This window comes from Peromyscus californicus, unplaced genomic scaffold, assembly GCF_007827085.1.
Source record: "Peromyscus californicus insignis strain IS unplaced genomic scaffold, ASM782708v3 Scaffold_6__1_contigs__length_162567912, whole genome shotgun sequence".
Lineage (NCBI taxonomy): Eukaryota > Metazoa > Chordata > Mammalia > Rodentia > Cricetidae > Peromyscus > Peromyscus californicus.
This window is the reverse complement of record NW_026294584.1, coordinates 66,601,483-66,616,270: the sequence shown is the minus strand read 5'-3', so window position 1 is coordinate 66,616,270 and position 14,788 is coordinate 66,601,483. Positions and strand designations below refer to the sequence as shown.

The 14,788-nt window shown below is 45.4% G+C and overlaps 1 protein-coding gene across 1 annotated transcript in view; it reads left to right on the top strand.

The window, feature by feature from the left end:
• Igf2bp3 (insulin like growth factor 2 mRNA binding protein 3) overlaps positions 1–14,788 on the top strand; it is a 143,684-nt gene that overhangs the window by 39,021 nt on the left and 89,875 nt on the right. The window contains exon 3 of the mRNA XM_052720269.1: positions 10,552–10,600. Within this exon, the coding sequence (XP_052576229.1) occupies positions 10,552–10,600 (49 nt within the window). The remainder of the gene's footprint in view (positions 1–10,551; positions 10,601–14,788) is intronic.

The window sequence follows — 14,788 nt, the reverse complement described above, 5'->3', positions numbered from 1 at the left end:
TGAAAGACTGGGCAGGCAGTGTCAAACCACAGGTGGCCTTCACGTGTCCCCCTCCATTCCTTGCCGGTGAAAACTGGAGACGAATCTCTTTAAAAAAAGAATATTGAGATTGAATTTAGGGCCTCTGCACGATAGGGAAGCAGATTGGTTAAACAAACAAACAAAACAATAACAAAAAACAGGGCCTCTCTATGTAGCCAGGGCTGATCTTAAATTTGCAGAGATTGCCTGCCTCTGCCTCCTGAGTATTGCAATTAACGGTACATGCTATCACACCCAGTTCTGCAGATTATTCTAAAGACTTTCAATTTTCACAATGTTTCTGAGCTTGTGGGGTCTCTTGAGAAAGCACTGAGCTTTAAAAAAACAACAAAAAAGGGTATATGTGAATTGCTGGAATGAGGTGGGATAACTTAGTGTCAGTGGCTGCAGTCACCTCAGAGGTGAGAGAGGCATGTGATAAAAAGTGTGCACCATCCCTTGTGGCAAGGAAAGATTCTTCTGTACTTACTGCTCTTCAGACGATTCTAGTGATTGAGGGAAAGTGCTTGATAATGTAGATCAGGCTGTTTAGAACACACTATGTAGACCAGGTTGACCTCTTTTTTTTTTTTTTAATTAAAAAAATTTTTTTTTTGGTTTTTCGAGACAGGGTTTCTCTGTGTAGCTTTGTGCCTTTCCTGGATTTCGCTCTGTAGACCAGACTGGCCTTGAACTCACAGAGATCCGCCTGCCTCTGCCTCCCAAATGCTGGGATTAAAGGCGTGTGCTGCCGCCGCCACCACCTGGCTTATTTTTTATTTTTTTTATTTTTTCCAGGCTGACCTCTTAACATGTGGTGATCCTCCTGCTTCTTACTCCTGAGATTATAGGTATGGCCACCATACCCTGCTGGTAATTCTTGATGGGAGAATTCCAGCTCAGCCCTATGGGTGGCTTGGCAGAGTGAGAAAATCGTGGATTCAACTTGAATAAAATAATGACTATAGGTAATGACCACAGTATAGAAAGGCAGCTGGAGAGCTAGGCATGTGGAGGCACACCTGGGATCCCAGCAGTTAGGAGACTGAGATGGGATCAAGGCTTCCAGGCCAGACTGGATGTGGTGGCTCACGCCTTTAATCCCAGCACTCAGGAGGCAGAAATAGGAAGAGCTCAGCTTGAGGCTAGCCTGGTCTACATAGCGAGTTCCAGGACAGCCAAGACTACAGAGAGAGACCCTGTCTCAAAAAACTAAAAAGAAAAGAAAAAGAGAGAGGGTGTGTGAGTTTTAGGTTAACCTGAGCTACTGAGCAAGATCCTGTTTCAGAGGTAGACCGTACTTGTATATGGATTCGAATAAACAACAACAAACCAATACTGAACACCCTGGGGGGCACTGCTCCTTTTCGCTAGACAAGCAACGGTAAAAAGCACACCAAGCCTTTGGGTCTGTCGTTTTATATGGGACAGAAAATTGGCAAAATCCAGGCCCTGGGAAGCTGGTAAGTGAAGAGAGACGTGAAATGTGGACTCGTGAGGGTCATCAGAAGGGAGCCAGATACAGTTTGTGGATCTTACTTGTATAACGTGGGTCAACCACTTGTTAAAGTTTTTAATTTAGGAAAACTCTAGATGTTTAATGTTGGCTTTTATTAACGTAAAACATCTTTATTACGTTTGTCAGTGTGTGCACAAGTGTACCATGTAGCACACGTGAAGACCAGAAGACATCTTGTGAGAGTCGGTCCTCTCCTCCTGGGACTCAGGAATCAAATTCAGGGCGTCAGGCTTGACAGCAGACGTCAGTTTCCCCACCCACTCGTCTAGGCGGATTGAGTCCTCACTTTGATAAGAGCAGTTTCTCTGGAGTAATCTGGGGAGAGGCTGGGAATGGAGATTGGGTGGGCAGGTCTCACATAGCCCAGGCTGGCTTTGAACTTTCCATGTAGCTGAGGATGATCTTGAGCAGGATCCTTCTGCTTCTGCCTCCTGGGTGTTGAATTCCAGGCCTGAGCCCACTGCATCAGCTGTTTAAAGTCTTCTTTAAAGTCTTCTTTTGTTGGCTTGCTTGATTCCCCCCCCCCCCCCCCCCCCCCCCCCCCCCCCCCCCCCGCCATGAGGTTTTGAGACTGGGTTTTACTCTGTAATCCAGGTTGATCTGGAATTCACTGTAGTTTGGGTAGACTGACCTTGAATTTGAGCTGAATCTCCTTCCTCAGCTGAGACCTCAAGCATGAGCAACCATGCTTGATAGTCTAATGCCTTTATTTATTTAGTGTTTTGTTTTTGTTTTATTTGTTTTTGAGACAGGGTCTCTCTATGTAGCTCTGGCTGACCTAGATAGAATTCACTATGTTGACCAGGCTGGCTTTGAACCCAGAGATCTGCTTGCCTCTGTGTCCCGAATGCTGGGACAAGAGGTGTATGCCACCACACCCAGCCTAAACCATTCTTGGAGACACGTGTATTTATAAGTAAGTCATGAGACTGATAGCATTTAAGGCTGATGATTACCCTAGGGAGGAAGAGTGGGAACAAGTGTGGGTCAGCTTCAGCTGCCTTTGTCTTTTTGAGGGGAGGGTAAGAGTTGCAGATGGGGGCTTGCTGTGTAGACTGGTTCTGAACTCCCATCTTCCTGCCTTTTCCTCCCCAGGGCTGGAGTTACAGGAGTACCCCACTATGCCACTTGAATTGTTTTGTTTCTTGGTAATTTGGGGAGTTTATGGGTGTTTCATGCTATCCTTGTATGTCACACTGAATTTAGTAAATGGTTATTGATGTTGGACAGAGGGGAAGCCATAGGCAAAATCTAGAATCAGAAAGAATTTATGACCTGGAACTGTGCCAAGAAAATGTAAGGCATATTAAGACCTCCATGTGACCAAACCAACTGGAGGTGACATTCCGAGCAACGGGAGTGAACAGCGAGTGGGTCTCACTGACAGGAGTGATGTTCCGAGCAACGGGAGTGACCAGCGAGTGGGTCTCACTGACGGAAGTGATGTTCCGAGCAACGGGAGTGAACAGCGAGTGGGTCTCACTGACGGGAGTGATGTTCCGAGCAATGGGAGTGAACAGCGAGTGGGTCTCACTGACAGGAGTGATGTTCCGAGCAATGGGAGTGACCAGTGAGTGGGTCTCACTGACGGAAGTGATGTTCCGAGCAACGGGAGTGAACAGCGAGTGGGTCTCACTGACGGAAGTGATGTTCCGAGCAACGGGAGTGAACAGCGAGTGGGTCTCACTGACGGAAGTGATGTTCCGAGCAACGGGAGTGACCAGCGAGTGGGTCTCACTGACGGAAGTGATGTTCCGAGCAACGGGAGTGACCAGCGAGTGGGTCTCACTGACGGAAGTGATGTTCCGAGCAACGGGAGTGACCAGCGAGTGGGTCTCACTGACGGAAGTGATGTTCCGAGCAACGGGAGTGAACAGCGAGTGGGTCTCACTGACGGGAGCCTCGGCTAGTCGACCGGCGCAGCGCTCGCTCGAGTTGCGCTTCGGTTGAATGCGGCCCTTGTCTTAGAGTTGTTTACACTGTTGCAGCATGATCCACCTGAGGGGGCTTGTTGGAGGAGGCAGGGTGTAGAATGAACGTGATCCAGATCAAACCTGATCCCTGAAGCCGGGAATGGAAGTGTGGAGGCTCAGCTTACTGGTTTTCCTACTTTTGTGTCAGGTGCTGTTTTTGTTTTGGTTTGTTGTTTGAAATTTAAGGTCTGATTGTTTGTTACTCTTAAAGACCTAATTTTGACTGGGCTTAGTTTAGAAGCTCTCAGCATATGTAGCCGACACCTCTTGACAGTATGTTCTTGGTGTTTTTCCTTGGCTTCCTTCATTCTCGTGGTTAAGTTTAGCATAGTCAGCAGTCTTGTTTTTCTTAGTGTGTTTCTTCAGAGCAGTGTGTCTGTCAGTGTGTTTGTTGCGGGACAGGCGCAGTAACAAGACACTGAATGTTGGGTGTTTGGGTTCTGGACCTCTTCCCTCTTTGCTTAGGGACTTTCTGACAACATAGTGGCAGACATCATCATCTTTAGAGAGACCGAAAACTTTTCTGCTTGCTCTTTTGGGCCCTGACCACCAAGGCACAGTAGTATTTGTCAGTCCAGGAATACCCTCCTCTTCCTCCTATTCATTTATTTATTTATTTTCCAGACAGGGTTTCTCTGTGTAGCCCTGGCTGTCCTGGAACTCGCTCTGTAGACCAGGCTGGCCTCAAACTCACAGAGATCCACCTGCCTCTGCCTCCAGAGTGCTAGGATTAAAGATGTGTGCCACCAAGCTCGCTCTCTGTCTCTGTCTCTGTCTCTGTCTCTCTCTCTCTCTCTCAACAACAACCAAGTTGAGAACACTCAGATTGGCATCCTCAATTCATCCCCGAATAGACTTGCGCTTCCTCTCTCCTGTTCTCCTTGGTCTATAACAAGAATGCGTCTTATCAACAGCTGGCACACTCTGCCATGGGTCAAGACAGCCTGCTTCATGGGAAAACCTTGTTCGTCATTCCCACCACTGATCCCAACACATAACCCTTCCATGGTTCACCCAGAGCATCAGCAGCTACTTCCATGGCCATGTGCTTCTCATAGAATGTATAGAACTACAACGTTTGTGTTCATCATCCACTTCAATGAGTTTCTGACAGCCTGTGGTATCTTGACACAGCCAGCTGCCTAGGAGTCACCATGAAAAAGAACTTGGTGTCAATCTGAAAATTTACATAAAATCATATCAGTTAACTAAAGATCTTGAAGGTGTTCTTTAGAATTTGAGTCTCCTTGTTCTATGATTAAACTTCCTTTTTAAAAAATACATTGCTTATTGAATTTTCATTTCAGTATATAATATTTTCCCCCAGTTCGAGGGAGGGAGCCAGGGACTTGGACATGCTAAGTATGTGCCCTGTAGTGTACTGAGTCCCATCCCTTCCCATCTCCGTGTAAGTAGGTGTCCTTAAAACCATTTTCTCCCTCAGGGGAGAAATCTCTTAAATTTATAAATAGGTTGTGTTGAAAGTTGGGTTTTGTTTTTCAATAATTTGTGTACTTAAATAATTAAGTGGTTTTCTAGTTTCCATTCTTGTACTAAGTGTGGTGATTTTTTTCCTTTCTGCATAAGATTTAAGAAACTCAACAGAAATGCCAATTCCTGTTAATATCGTGCTTTCTTCTTTTGGAAGTTTTGGAGTTTCTGTTGCTGTTTTGAAATACCTAGCCCAGGCTGGTCTGGAAAATGTCCTGTGTGTAGTCCAGGCTGGCCTCAAATTTTCTGTACCTCCTGCTTTTGTCTCCTGCCTGGGATTACAGGCACATTGGCTTTTCTTTCCCTTCTATTAAAAACATATAAGCTTAAACCTGTTGAGTACTTAGCTGGGGCCAAGCACTGTTCTTTTTTTTTTTCAAGCACTGTTCTATACTCCCAAGATAACCCTGTTATCCCATGATTATGTATGTGAGATATATATGTGTGGTGGTTTGAAAGAAAATGGCCCCCAAAGGGAGTGGCACTATTAGGAGGCGTGGCCTTGTTGGAGGAAGTGTGTCACTGTGGGGGCGGGCTTTAGGTGTCTCTTGCTCAAGCTTCCCTCAGTGTGACTGTCAGTTGACTTCCTGCTGCCTTCTGGTTAAGATGTAGCACTCACAGCTATAGCACCACATCTGCCTGCATGCCTCCATGCTCCCCACCATGATGATAATGGACTGAACCTCTGAAACTAAGTGAGCCCCCAATTAAATGTTTTCTTTATGAGTTGCCATGGTCATGGTGTCTTTTCACAGCAATAAAAACCTTAACTAAGAAATGATGAAATTTTGGAGGAAATGAAACAGTATTTAGCTTATATTGGAACTGAACTGTTACATACATGCATGTATGTATTCAAGTGTCCCCCAGGCTCTAGGCTTCCAATTCCACATGTAGGCAAGTTTGACCTTGAACTCCTGACCTTCCAGAGTACTTGGATTACCCGTGTGTGTCACCACGCTTCGCAGAAACTGTCTGTAAACATTAATATTTACTTGACTCCTAAGCATTTAGAATCAACCTAGATATGACGTCATGTGGTTGAAATATAGTGCACCCTAATAAACTTATCTGGGGGTCAGAGAACAGAACAGCCACTATATTAAACATAGAGGTTAGGCAGTGATAGCACACACCTTTAATCCTAGCATTCCGGAGGCAGAGATCCATCTGGATCTCTGTGAGTTCAAGTCCACACTGGAAACAGCCAGGCATGGTGACACACACCTTTAATCCCAGGAAATGGTGTTAGGAAGCTTAAAGGTATATAAAGCATTAGAACCAGGAATTAGAGGCTTTTTAGCTTTTAGGCTTTTAGCAGCAGTTCAGCTGAGATCCATTCGGATGAGGACTCAGAGGCTTCTAGTTTGAGGAAACAGGATCAGTTGAGAAGTTGAAGTGAGGTTAGCTTGGCTTGTTCTGTTTCTCTGATCTTTCAGAATTCACCCCAATAACTGGCTCCCATTTTTTTTTATTAATAAGACCATTTAAGATTCGTGTTACAATGTTATTCTAGGAGTTGGCCAGGAGTAAGATGCCAGAGTGTAGGTTGGGTTGTCTCTCTCAAGTGCTCTCTTGACTATGATGGTATTTCTCTGCTGCTTGAGTATGGTTGGCACCCTTGGTTGATTAGGAAACTAGACAGTCATTTAGGAAATTATTATTCCAGAGGGACATTTAATTGGTAAATGAGAGCTGTGTGCTTTTTTGGTTTTTCAAGACAGGGTTTCTCTCTGTAGCTTTGGTTCCTGACCTGGATCTCGCTCTGTAGACCAGGCTGGCCTTGAACTCACAGAGATCCACCTGGCTCTGCCTCCTGAGTGCTGGGATTAAAGGCATGTGCCACCACCGCCCGGCGAGCTGTGTGCATTTTTAAACATCCTTGGGAACATGGCTGATTCTCAAAGGAGAGGACCCTAAAAAATTTCCTGGACATTTGGTTTTATAATGTGAATATATGCATGTTTGCACATTGACTTTAGGGAAATTTTTATGGCAATATCCACTCTCACAGTGAATCTAGAGTGAGTGGAGACTCAGTCTCCTCAGTGTGCTTCCAAGCCTGTCAGATGCTTGAGTAAAATAGGTTCACATCTGCATATTGTCTCCTTAGTTACTCAGGATAAATATTTACAGTGTGAGTGAAGCAATATAGAGCATAGCCATAACATATTAGAAAACTTACTGGTGTGTGTGTGTGTGTGTGTCTTCCCGCGCACGTTAGTGTGCACACGTACACTCGCTCAGCTGTGCATTAGTGTGACTGCAGGTGTTTGCACGTGGGGTTGAGGACAACTTTGGACGCTTGTTCCCGCCTTCCATCTTGTTTGAGACAGAGTATCTCTGCTGTTCTCTGCTGTCTAAACCAGGCTAGCTGGAGCACAGACAGTTTCCTGTCTTGTCAGAGGACATTTCTGGGATTTCTCATATGAGCTCCTATGCTTGGCTTTGCAGAGGTTCTCGGGATTTGAACTCTAGGTCCCCATGTGTAAGGCAGGCACTTTACTCACCGACCCATCTTTTAGTCCTTGGGTGTAATTTATAGAAAAGTAGTATCAATGTGTTCATGAGCTGTGATGAGGAGGATGATGGTGAGGATGATGGTGAGGATGATGGTTTTGTTCTTTGAGTCTGAGTCTGTCTTTGTAGCCCAGGATAACCTTGGGTTCCTGATCTTCCCATTTTAGCCTCCTGAGTGCTTGGGGGACTACGTGCCTTCTTCACATGCCTGACACAGGAGTTGTTCTTGAACAAAGCATCATTTCCTCTGTATGTTCGACTTAGGTGGTGCTCAGATGTGTTTTTCTTAACTGACACTATATTTACTGTTTTTGTCTGCTCTCCCTGACGATTTGCTGTTTTACCGTGTCAAGAGAGTTATAGAATTCGTCTCCCTTCTTCTGCTCCATGTAGACTGTGAGCAGGGAGTCTCTGATTTGAGTTCATGTTTCCTTTAGTGTCTTTGAGTAGTCAGCAGCTATGGCATTTATTCTACTGCTCGGTGGGAAAGGAAAGAGGCAAATAACTCACTAGAGGCTACTCCAAATGTCACCGACTGTGAAACTTCAAAATCATAGACTCTTTGTTGGGGAAAAGGAAGTTCACTGTGGTTCTGATTTTTGCAAGTTAAGCAATTGAATTACTTTATTATTATTATTTTTAATTATGTGTAAGTACATGCACATAGAGGCTCTGGTCTGCAGTTAGAGTTACAGGTGGTTTATAAGCCACTGGATAGAGTTGCTGGGAATGAAACTCGGGTCCTCTGGAAGAGCAGTGCATGATCTTCCATGCAGAGCCATCTCTCCAGCCCCTGAATTACTTTCTTTTGGTCAAACTGAGTTGCTAGGTTATTCCCACTGTTTGTTTTTACTGAGGCACATGTCCCTGTGCTCCAAGGCTAGCCCAGCCTCAAAATTCTCCTGCTTCAGTGTTCCTGTGGCATATCCTAAAGTGCACCACCGGGCCAGGCAATGCTGGTTTTAGCAGCTGGAGGCTGACTGGTGTCCGATGCCTGTAGGGCAGTCTCACACAGTCTCTTGTGCCCCCTTCTCCAGCCCTCACACACCACACCACACAGGTGGTTCAGGTGGGGAATATTTGAACAAAGGTGAGGATTCCTCACGTTTTCTCTGTTGTGGATCGCTTAGCCTGAAACCTACCAACTTACTTATTTTTGATTCAAGTTTTTTTTTTTTTTTGTTTTGTTTTTTTTGTTTGTTTTTTCGAGACAGGGTTTCTCTGTGTAGCTTTGCGCCTCTCCTGAAACTCACTTGGTAGCCCAGGCTGGCCTCGAACTCACAGAGATCCGCCTGGCTCTGCCTCCCGAGTGCTGGGATTAAAGGCGTGCGCCACCACCGCCTGGCTTGATTCAAGTTTTACATTGAAGCTAGGCTGGCCTCAATCACAATAATCCTCCTGCCTCGCCCTCCCAAGTGCTGGCTTTATCATCATTATTATCAGTGTGTATGTGTTCATGTGAATGAATGTGAGGTCAAAGCTAAGTGTCTTTCTCAATCTTTTGTTTGTTTGTTTGTTTGAGACAAGGTCTCACTATGTAGCCGTGGCTGGTCTAGAACTCACTGTGTAGCCGTGGCTGGTCTAGAACTCACTGTGTAGCCGTGGCTGGTCTAGAACTCACTGTGTAGCCGTGGCTGGTCTAGAACTCACTGTGTAGCCGTGGCTGGTCTAGAACTCACTGTGTAGCCGTGGCTGGTCTAGAACTCACTATGTAGCCGTGGCTTTGAACTCACAGAGCCTTCTTTGCCTCCTGAACGCTGCTATTAAAGGCATGCACCACTGTGCTCAGCTTCTTAAAAGGGTGCAGGAGATAGAGGTCAAGTCTTGATGTTTGTACACAATTACTATACCGACTCAGCCACCTCCCCAGTCCTAGGATGTCTTTATTTTTTATTTTGTTACGTTTTATAAAATGTTTATTGACAAATAATTCACATAGTATACAATTTGCCTGTTTGCACAATTTGATAGACTTTACTCCAGCATCCTCATAGGCCCTAGGATGTCTTTAAATGCATAGGATTGCTAAAGAAACTATTTCAAAATGCAGTTAGCAAAGCCTAGTGTGCTTGTTCAAGTCTGCTCAGGCAAAAGGATTGCCGCAAGTTCTGGGCCAGCCTGGGATACAGAGCAGGAGACCCTGTCTCGAGAAAAGAAAGCCAAACCCATACAGTTAACAAAGTGTAATATGTGCTTTTCAGTCTAATTGTGGGGGTGGGGGCTGGGGATGGATCTCTGTTGACAGTACTTTCCACATGTATGAGGCCCTGGGTCCAATGCCCAGCACTGCATGAATGAGCTATAATGGCACACAGCTGTAAGCTCAGTGCTCAAAAGCTAAAGGCGGGAGCCTCAGGAGTTCGAGGTCATTCTGGGCTGCTCTACATGAGACCTCATGGGTTTGCATGTGTGTACACATTCATGCTTGTGTGTGTCTGTGTAAGTTTTGGCAACATAGTAAATTTCATAGCACTGAATACAGATGATATTGAAAAGACCTACTACACCTTTTGTGGCATGAAAATACCTGATTTTTGTTGATTTGAGAATTACAGGTTCTGTGGCTTATTACCATACTCATGATGAAAGAATGTTTTGAATGTTATAGTCAGGAAGTAGTGAAAGCGTGTGAGTTCCCTGTTTCCTCCAGTTGCAAGTTCCCTGAAAGCTATCGTGAGCCCCTTGGCTGTGATCTCAGAACAAAAACATCTGGACTAAGGCTCTGTTTGTGCCCCAGGAGGCTTAAGTTGAGGAAAGGAGACTCGGATGCTAAACATAGTCATCAGAACACATTTACTTTATCTGTTTTAGTGGTTTATGAAGTATCAATCATTTAACAATGCCAAGTGTCTCAGGGCATACCTTGGGGTTAGTTTGTCTTCTCCACGGGCTACATTTCCTCATAACATTTTGGTGTGTAGTTAAATAAAAATCGTATTTTAAGTATTTCATAAGCTTCCATGTTGGCTACTGGTGTGTTTTGCTTTTGTATGTTTTGTTCCTTAAAACGTTTTAATTCTTCTGCAGGATTCGGAAACTTCAGATACGAAATATCCCGCCCCACTTACAATGGGAGGTAAGACCTTCTACATTCTAAGCTAAGATCTCAGGTTCGGAGCCCAGTGTTTGCTTTCTCAAAGGTTTTTCCTTCAGCTCTCTGGTGTTCTAGAACCTAATTCTCTTCTCTTGTGGCTGTGGTACGGACTTTTCTTTGTAGAACTAAACCCCTTAAAGCTCTGATCTTTGAAATATTTTCTAAGATGCCCAATAGTTGAGGGTAATGGCTCAACTCTATCTGGACAGTGTCCTGTCGATCTGAGTTACTGCCCATTGGAATAAAATATGACATTACTTCCTTGGTAGAATTTTTAAAAATACCTGCTACTTAATACTTTATTGAAAAATGTGGTTCTGCTTCTTTTTGCTTAGCTAGTGGCTCTGCGGTGATTACATGTCAACAGAAACTACGTAGCACAGTTGGCCAGGCGTGTCAGCAATTTCCCCGGCATCATGACGGTGTCATGGTGAGAATTGGAGACACCGATAGTTGAAGAGGTCAAAGCAAGTGATTAACTCTTCCAGACCACAAACTCTGGAGATCAAAAAAGAAAATCTTATTATCATGTTTGCTGTGTGTGTCTGTACACTTACATGTGGAGGTCAGAGGACCGTTTGGGAGTTGGTTCTCTTCCACCCTGGGGACCGAGGGATTGAACTCAGGTCTTGAGGCTTGACTGTCGCATCACCCTTGTGGATTGAGCCGTCTTGCTGGCTTCCTGAAAGGTTTTAAATCTTGCCTTGAAGCTTTGCAAGGGAACTGCTCCCTGCCTGTATCATTAGAACATAAATATCAAGAACGGCTTGTTTTGTGGTTTCAGATTAGGTTTCTAAATGAATTTGCTGCGTCATTAAACCAGAGCCCCTGTTAAAATGCGAAGTATGATTTCCAGGTTTCCTTGGCAGTGAGCTGAGGGAAGTTGTTATGAGTCTTGACTCCCCAAGGTCCCCGCTTAGTATCAGATCGTTTGTGCTTAGAATATTTCATGCGATGCTGTCTTGTTACACAGCTGTTGCGTTTGATCTTGGAAAGGATGGTTGGTTCCTTAATATATTCTAAATGTTTTTGTTACCTAATAAAAAGAGCTTTGTGGGTTGAGTGGTGACTTCAGAGATTTTAGATTTTAGAGATGCTTTAGAGTAATATTTGTTTAGGAAATTCATTAGATTGAGGGGTGGGTCTCAAACTGCCCGTTTTAAGATGGGCCATTTTATTAAAGATGTTGTCATCAGCTATCTGCTCAGGAATCACAGCTAGTGTGATATGGCTGTCATTGAGACAGTCAAATACAGCAACCAAAAGTGGGCAAGTGAACGCTTAATGGGCAAGTGTCCTGTCTGCTGGGCTAGCGGCAGTTCCGTTGAGATCGTACGGCTTGTCGTGATGCTTTTCTTTCTTGTATTTTCCCCTTGTTCTGAGTAAGATCGAATTAATAAGACAATCCTTTGTTTGCCCTAAGTTTTTCTTCATAATTAAGTTTCTCTCCCCTCCCCCACCCTTGCTTCCATGCCTCCGTCTCTGCCCTCCTTTGGCAAGGTCTTGCTGTGTAGTTCAGACTGGCTTTAGACTTAGACATTCAGCCTTCTGAGTGCTGGGATTACAGCCTGGGCCACGGCTTCTGGTCCCATGGTCTCTTTTTAAAGGGCCAAAGGAAATTAAAGAGAGAATGTGGAAGAAACTTGGAACTAGAATTTAGAATCTTTTCAGCTTTGATTCCCTCTGAAACTTTTTTTTGACATTGATTAACACAAATATTTCCCCCCCCATTTGGTAAGTGTGGGCAAGGTCTTGCTGTGTAACCTTGACTGACCTCAAACTTACACAGTCCTCCTGCCTCAGCCTCCTGAGTTCTGGAATTCCTGGCATGTATCAGCATTCGTGATTAAATACCAGATTGATTAGGCTTGTTAAGAGTAGGGTGGTAAAAGCCAGATTGATTAGGCTTGTTAAGAGTAGGGTGGGCAGGCAGTTCCTTTCTCTGAAGGCTTGGGGAGCACCTCCTGCCTTCCAGGAAAGGGCACTTGTGTATCTTTGTCTGTGCACCCTTGGTGTGCCAACCGTCTTATGCCAAGCCTTACTGTAGACAGTGAAAATTGTGCACTTACAGTCCAGATTCCATTATAATGGGAGGATTAGACTTGGAGTCCACTGATTAATCTTAGGATCACAGAGAGTGGAACAGCCAGATATTATGTGACTCATGATTTGATGAAGGAAATGCGTTGCATAGACAAAATATTCCTGCCTGAGAAAGACATTTGACTACATACATCTGTTTTCATTAAAGTTTGCAAGAACTATGGATAATGGGGTATAGATCCAATGGTAACCAAGCCTGTGGTATGAGGTGTTTCACAGCATAAACAACGCTGTTTTGTTAGACAACCAGTGGTCTAACAAAAGGAAGGAGATTTCTAGAACATGACTTGTGCACATGCCTGTAGTGAGCTGTGAGCAGTGTGCAAGCCCAGTGCAACCGCCTACAGGAAGCATGGCAGCTTGTAGGGAGACTTAAATTGTAGCCTAGCACAGTGACTATTTCTGAACAGGGTTTTACATACATATGTGCATACATATGCGTGCGCACAGATGCGTGGGCGCGTGTACACACATACAGCATGGCATGCATGCGGCAGTTGGAGCCCGTTTTCTCCTTCTACCATGTAGTCCCAGGGACTTAGGTTGTCAGCTTGGCAGCACGTGCCTTTACCCACTGAGCCATCTTGCCAACCCTGAACAGACTTTAAAAATATCTGAGACTCATTTTCCTCATTTCTGACTGGAGATGATTACATCAGCCACCCCACTCATTTACTTTGTACATTAAAAAGACTCACACCTGCCGAGCACTCCCCAGCACCGGGGAGGCAGAGCTCTGTGAGTTTGAGGTCAGCCTGGTCTACATAGTGAGTTCTAGGACAGCCAGAGCTACATAGTGAGACCCTGCCTCAGAAGAAAAAAAAAAGAAATCACCCTGCAGTGGCCCTAGAAACAGTGCTTGTTCTCTGTGAGCATCCTGTTATCACATATTTATGTGATAAAACAAACTCATCGCTTCTCAGCCTGGATTAAGGTCCTGTGGCCGTCAGCTGGTCCCACAGTGCACACACTAGGCCTTCGCCAGGGCATTTGAATGTGGAGAATCACGTGGGACCCTGAGAGGCTAAAGAGTGAAAGGGATAGGAACAGTGACTGGGGGGAGCAGCATTCAGATGGTTGGAACCTGCAGGGAGAGTCAGAGAAGCTGAGGCTTGGCTCTCTGAGTGATGCAAGCTCGTGGCTGGAGCTTGAGTCTTGTTCCCGCAGGCCCACAGCCATCCAAGGCTCAAGCCAACTGCTGGAATGGGGGTAGGACCAGAGGGGGTTCATCCCACAGCCTCCCTCAGCCTGGCCGTCCTCTCTGTGGTAGAAGCTCACAGGGAAGAGGTTGGGCAAAGGGGTGGTTGGAGTTCCCAGAGTCCCACAGAGAAAGGTCCCTGCTGAAGTTCTCACCTGGAAACAAGTACCTGCCTGCATTCTTCCGCTTGTGAGCCGGGTCTGACTTCTCCACAGAGTCAGCACGATGGCCACACTGTGGTCACGGCGCTGCGCGCTGGTTTGTAGGCGCTGTCCTGAGTTGTTAGCATTACCCACCATCCCGTGGGACTGCTGTCACCTCCCTCCTCTTCCTCTCAGGTGCCTTGGGTAGCGTCCATTCGTACTGTGTGGGCTTTTGTGGTTTCTGGCGATTCGTTTTTGATGATGTAAATAAAGCAGTATGAACACCAGGGTGGGAGAATGTTCCACGACGTTTGTGTCTGTGGCAGATAAAGGTACAAGGAAATAGCTTTTGGAGGACCCGGTGCTGGAGCACTAGGAAAGCCTTCTCCCACATGTAGGATGCACACGGAAGTAGAGTTCTCTCTCCCGTCCTTCACCTCCCCGCCAAAGAGAATGCCATGAGGTCCAGGCACGCCCTTCTTAGATGGTCGGCCAGGAACTGACCTGAAACACCACACTTCATCCTTTTCTTTCACTGTTAGATTTAAGGAAGATTTGTATGTGAGATTAGTTTCCAATGTCTTAGGAAAGAACTTCTGTGAGGACTTTGTGAGGACTTTCTGATTGTCTGACGGTTGCTCTCTGATCAGAAGAATTCAAATCCCTAGCTGCATTCATGAAATGCAGAAGGAAACCCATAAGCCGCTGACCGTGGAAGTGAAGTGG